Raw genomic sequence first — 6,491 nt, forward strand, 5'->3', positions numbered from 1 at the left:
CCACCTTCACCACCACCATTATCACCAACGCCGCCACCACCACCACGACCACCTTCACCAAGACCACCACCACTGCCACCACCACCACCTCCTCCACCACCACCAACACGACCACCTTCACCACCACCACCAACGCTGCCACCACCGCCACAACCAGAACTTCCACCGCCACCACCACCACCTTCACAACCACCACAACCATCTTGACCACCACTACCGCCACCGTCGCCGCAACGACCTCCCCCCTCACCACCGCCACCACTATCATCTCCACCACCACCACCCTCACCTTCACCACCACCACCGCCACCACCACTACCACCACCACCATCACTACCGCCACCACCAAATTACGCCACCCCACTTACCTCAAAATGGGAGTGTTTTAGGGAGTTCTTTCGAAAACTCTGTCACCCGCGAAACCACTCTTCAAGTAGCTATTCAAGTTCTCTGAATAATGTTTGTTGATTTTCGTTTGGGTAACTTTTCAATTTTTTAGGTTACAAGTTTTCAGGAAACCAGTTATTTAAATGTTTCGCACAACCAAAATTTGCCACCAAAACAAACAATGAATCAAAGCATTGAATCAAGAAAGCAAATTTCTTTAAAATCAATATCAATATTTAGCTAGTTGCGTCTTAATCAGGGGGCTAGAAGGCATGAAACGTTTCTAAGATTGCTTCTATTGTGAGTTACAAATTATAAGCGAGCATTCAAACTCCAATTTTACAGCAACTACGTCAAAGTTTTATCAACTAAATAATTTTTTTGCTGTTCAGTTCTGCATCTGTTTTTGAACAACTTTGTACTTGTTCAAGTCATGTCAATTTTGTGTTGTGTTTCATTTATTCACAGTTTGTCCTCAAGTGACCATGCCTCATGTTCCTTATTATGGAGAGGAGGAATTGGGCTTTCCGGGGGTGCAAAGGCACCAGCATAGTATGGCGGTGGGCTGATTTGGGCAACTTTGTCAGACAACTTCTGACTAGGCACTTCATCTGTCGGCTTCACTCGTTTACCTGAAAAATTATGAGTATCTTGAACTATTTGTTTCTACTTTGTGTCGACTTCAAAATCACACGAAACAACGGCGATCAATAATGAGGGAGAAACAGGGAGGATTTTAAAATTAGAAAATAAATTTCATTTTCTTGTGGTTCGGATGAATTTCAGCAATAATCTTGTAAAGGTTAAATATAATGAAGGGCATTTGTTTACTAGAGAGTGTGAACCTTTCTGTACGACCTTCCAAGATTAATTCTGACAAGATCTTCCAAAATAACTATGACTCACAAGACGTAACAAGATTACTACCGTCTTGCAAAATTTGATAAGAAAATCTCCACCATGCATAATCTTCAGATATTTGCTACGATTTGATTGTCTACAACAAGATTGGCTACTTCCTAAATGATGGCTACGTTTTTTCAAGACTTTCAAAGTTATCTCTAGGAAATATCTTTCATGATTAACTTCGTCTTGCAAGATTTACGCAAAAATGTTTCCTTCCTTAAAAAATCTCACTGGAAGAAATCCTCTTTTTTAATAATGTTTTTTTTAAATAAAGCCACCTTGCGAGCTATCAAAGAATACTTCCATCTTTCTGGATATTACTGGAAAAACTTAGCCCTGCTAGATATATCAAGAACGATACCACAAGTTATTACTGGATTAACTTGATAACGCAAAAACTTAGTAGAGCGATGTCGTGTTCGAATTGTCCAATATTAGGTTGCTCTTTCATGAAATTACGAGACCAGTGCCATCTTTGAAGATCTTTAAATGTCACCTCTGCCCTGCGAAATCCATTACGCCGGAAAACTTACACAAAAACAAGCAAATTTGCTTAATTTTGTCGGGGTTTTGTCACTGCCCATGTTTTAAAATCAGAGTTTAAAGTGAACGTGATGGGTAGTGGCAGTAAAGTGGTTTTAGATCAAATTTGCAAAAAATAGGAAATATGCGTCACATTTGTCCACGGTGAGAGTTTTTGGAGCTATAGTCGTACAAATAATGCTAACAAAGTGCCAATTAAGCAGACACCAAAGAAGGCCTAATTGATTTTTTTTCAGACAATAGTATTTTTCATTTTGATAACTGAGTATTAAAGAGGCAAATACTTGATTTTAACGTACTCATAATATGGTAATTAACAAAATTTAGTTTCTGAATTAGGTCTTATATCATCATCAATAAAATTGAAAACTCAAGGTTTAGGCTAATTGAATGCAAAAAAGACGGGAGAAAATCGTGACATAAATAGTGGACAAAGGTGACGAGGTATTTTTCACATATGTCCACGATCTGGTCAAATCGGCTGAAAAGGGCCAGATGTACGTTTTGAGGCGTAATGTCATTAAATATTTACTTTGTCTAACAGTCTTAAGATTTTTTAAACCAGAACGTTCTACAAGATATTCCATATTTTACCCGGTCTTGTAAAATTTTTCCATAATAATTTTCGTTAAGTAGTTTCTTTCAAGAATTTCCTCGTCTTCTAATTCTTTCTTAGATCAACTCCAGCTTCGGAAGATCTTCCATGATGTTAAAACTTGTGACAAGGTGTTATAAAGTTAAGTTTAGTTGCGAATAAATGTATTAAGAAATAGTAGGCACGTTGAAATGAATTTGAACCAGAGAAGGAAGATGCTCAAAGCAATCTCATCAAGAGATAGTTAATTTTTAAAATAATGAGGTTTTTGTTAGTGCTGTCATTACAGATTATTTTCATTCAAGCTTGAAATGTTTCGATGAGATCCTGATAAAACTTTTGGTATGAAAATTTGTATATGCACAAATTTGCTTGATCTTTGCTTGAATTTTAGGAAATTAAGAAATCACACGCAATCTTATGGAGGCTCGTACAGATTTATGAATAATTAGCTTGACAAAATGTTACTACAGCATCAGTGAAAGCACGAAAATGTGGCCATTTCAAGATCCCTGTCATTTAAGACCTCAAAAATTATATGTCATCAGCAAAACAATAAGATCTTTAAAGGCCTGCCTTTTTTCTCAAATTGTTGGGCATTTGAAATTTGTACGTGTTTGCCAGATTTGTGCAAATGTTAAACAAGTTAACGCAGAAACGTTAAAATTGTGTCTGGTTCAGCACTTAGAGCGAGTGCGTTATTAGAGACAGACCAGTTTTGGTGACAACATAGCAGATGAGCATTCCAGCGATAATGGCTGTTCCAAAGCACGCGGCAGCAACACACCACATTGCTATCATCATCAGCACCCTGAAAAATAATGGAAAACTATGGGGCATCCAGAAAGTTATACGGGAGAAAAAATATAAAGAAAAAATAAGGGAAGTTAAAAAGTTAAGGTACAAAAGTCCGAATTGTACCAAATTAAGGAACGCAGTTTTTGGCATGAAATACATTTTTTATTCAACAATTCACGGAAAAATTTAAAATAAATTGAAAATGATCTGAAACATTATGATTTCATCGATACTGCTGATAACAGCTCGCGGGAAAATTATCAAAGCCTGAGTCCTTAAATAAATTTCCATCTGCGTAGGCGGTTCTTTAATTGGACCCTTGTGACCCCCCCCCCCCCAGCTAATTGGTTGATTATTAATTGCAACCCCCAGCGCACGTGCAATATTATCACGTAGTGGTTTACTATGGAATGGCATGTTTTCGATAACTGGTGGGTGACATAACATACTGGGGGGTATAAACCAAAAGATCCCTTTAATCATCGGTGTTAGCGTTTAAGAAGTTGGAATTAAAATAGGAAGCTACTGTCAATGAAATTTACCCGTCACAAGATTCGCCGCACTTTCCATCACAGCATATGACTTCGTCGAGGTTCAAAAGAGCGGATCTGTACTGGCACTTATTATCGGATTCGCAATTTGAACTCAGGTCAAACCAGTCAAATGGGATCCAATCGTCATCGAACTTGATGCCATTGTCGGGCAAAATGTCTGGTTTAGATGGGTCGGGCTGGACGGGTTCATAAGAAGAGTGTGGATAACTAGGACTATGTGAAGAGGGGTAGCTGGATCCGTACGAAGAGTATGGATAGCTGGATCCGTACGAAGAGTATGGATAGCTGGATCCGTACGAAGAGTATGGATAGCTGGATCCGTACGAAGAGTATGGATAGCTGGATCCGTACGAAGAGTATGGATAGCTGGATCCGTACGAAGAGTATGGATAGCTGGATCCGTACGAAGAGTATGGATAGCTGGATCCGTACGAAGAGTATGGATAGCTGGATCCGTACGAAGAGTATGGATAGCTGGATCCGTACGAAGAGTATGGATAGCTGGATCCATAGTAATACCATGGGTAGCTGGAATCATAGGAGTAATGATAGCTCGACCCATAATAATAGTACGAATTGCTTGAATAGTAAGAATTCCCGCCATCACTGTAGTAGCTTCCATAGTAGAAGTATTGTAGGAATGGCCAATACCAGTCAGGCCACAAAGTTGAGTCCTCATACAGTGGACAGTCGCCTTTGGGACCAACGGACATTCCTCCTGCACAGGGGTCGAAAGATGGGTAGCTGTTGTATGAATCTGGATATTGGTCCGTATTATCACCGGCATCGTTATCAGGATCGGAATTTTGGTTGTTGTTATTATTTTCGGAATCTGTGTTATCATTATCATCATCGTTGCCATCACCGCCATTATCATCGTCGTTGTCATCATCATTAGCATCATCGTTGTCATCGTCATTATCATCATCGTTCTCATCATCATTAGCATCATCGTTGTCATTGTCATTATCATCATCGTTCTCATCGTCATTATCATCATCGTTGTCATCGTCATTATCATCATCGTTGTCATCGTCATTATCATCATCGGTGTCATCGTCATTATCATCATCGTTGTCATCGTCATTATCATCATCGTTGTCATCGTCATTATCTTCATCGTTCTCATCGTCATTATCATCACCATCGTTGTCATCGTCATTATCATCATCGTTGTCATCGTCCTTATCATCATCGTTTTCATCGTCATTATCATCATCGTTGTCATCGTCATTATCATCATCGTTGTCATCGTCATTATCATCATCGTTGTCATCGTCATTATCATCGTCGTTGTCATCGTCATCATCAAAGAGATCATCCAAGTATTCCTCATAGATTTCGTACCAATCACCGAAAAAGTCTTCCCAGTTATACCAGGGATCAGAAGAATCGAAGTAGCTCTCAAGCCAAGTCTGCCAACTGTCGTCTGGTGCCCAGAACCACTCATAGTGATCTGTGTCTGGGTTTGCAAAATGCCAATGACCCACTGGATTCTCGCGATCATGGCCTCGACCTCCTCCACCGCCTCTATTGCCAGCATTGCGACCTCCACCTCTATTTCTTCCACCACCACGGTTTCCTCCACCCTCTCCATTTCTATCTTCGCTTCTTCCACCATCCCGGTTTCTTCCACCGTTTCTATCTCTTCTTCCACCGCCTCCGCCTCGGTATAACTCTCCAAGGTCAATTATTAGTGCGAAAACCACGACTGAAAAAGTGACTTCCTTTGAAAACGTTATGCACAAAAAAGCAACCAAAAGTAAAAATTAACTGCATTATTTTTTTTGAAGCGAGTGCTGTATTGAGTTGCATTATCATACCGGGTTGCCGGTCAAACACAAATCCCAGTCAAATCATACAAGGTCGTATATGAATCCCGGTATTTATAAAGGTTTGAGCATGATTTGTATGATTTCCAGGGAATCGTAAAATTCGTTGTAAAATTTGAACTGACGTAGTTTAGATGTGGGTGTCGGGTCTTATTATCCCTAGTTCGATATCACACTATCCGAGTATTTGTACAAGGTCATAACTGATTATATGATTTCCTGGTATCTGTATGAGGTTCGAACAAAGAAATAGCATATGAATTGTATGACACCATATCTTTTTAATATTACTAAAAAATGGCAGCCCGGTGTGTAATGGTTGCAGCAATAAATTCGCTCACTTTATGGCCAGATTGTGTTCTAATATCTTTTCTGTTCATCTCTTTTTTGTTCATGTACAGATTTTCCCTTAAATTACCTGAGCTGGAACTAAAATGAACAATGTATATATTTTTGATAATTTTTTTTCTTTTCTTTTTGCATATCTTTCAAAACAATGTTATTGATTATAACTTAGATAAAAAGCTTGCAGGAAGTATGTATAGAAATTATCCAGTAGCATATAGGTGTTTATTTTGTTTACCACAATTTCAATGAAGCAAACAGTCTGATTAACGGAAAAAAATCTCATCTTAATTTTTTTTAGTTTCTAGTTTTTTGTTTTAGGAAAGTTTTTTTTTTACCTGCCAGAAGAAATTTTCCTCCCATCACGTCTGTTGTCTAATTTTAGAAAACAATTTACTATCTTCTGCTCTCGTGACTTGAAAACTTTGATAAAATTATAAACACAATTTGAAAACCGCTCTAAAGTTGGCTCGTTAACCAAATCTTTGACGTAAGCTTTTTGTTCAAAAGCAATTAATTTTACTTCTAGCT

General features: G+C 38.7%; 1 protein-coding gene across 1 annotated transcript; it reads right to left on the bottom strand.

Moving 5' to 3' along the window:
• Window positions 1–667: 667 nt before the first annotated feature.
• On the bottom strand, window positions 668–6,491 carry LOC142351136 (uncharacterized). The gene is made up of 4 exons (XM_075403236.1): window positions 6,299–6,491; window positions 3,772–5,494; window positions 3,145–3,242; window positions 668–1,019 (listed from the first exon to the last, which is right to left on the bottom strand). The coding sequence occupies exons 1-4, from the start codon at window positions 6,321–6,323 to the stop codon at window positions 850–852; spliced, it is 2,016 nt and encodes a 671-aa protein (XP_075259351.1). The 5' UTR covers window positions 6,324–6,491; the 3' UTR covers window positions 668–849.

This window comes from Convolutriloba macropyga, chromosome 1 (assembly GCF_964194025.1).
Source record: "Convolutriloba macropyga chromosome 1, txConMacr16.3, whole genome shotgun sequence".
NCBI classification, from domain to species: domain Eukaryota; kingdom Metazoa; phylum Xenacoelomorpha; order Acoela; family Convolutidae; genus Convolutriloba; species Convolutriloba macropyga.

What these genes read in the sequence shown, in the direction of transcription:
- LOC142351136 (XM_075403236.1), bottom strand. Translation starts at nt 6,323, where the DNA reads ATGGGAGGAAAATTTCTTCTGGCAG. An exon ending in TGCGGCGAATCTTGTGACGG is followed by an intron (nt 3,243 to 3,771) that starts GTAAATTTCATT and finishes ATTATTTTTCAG; the next exon opens with GGTGCTGATGATGATAGCAA. An exon ending in CTATGTTGTCACCAAAACTG is followed by an intron (nt 1,020 to 3,144) that starts GTCTGTCTCTAA and finishes ATAATTTTTCAG; the next exon opens with GTAAACGAGTGAAGCCGACA.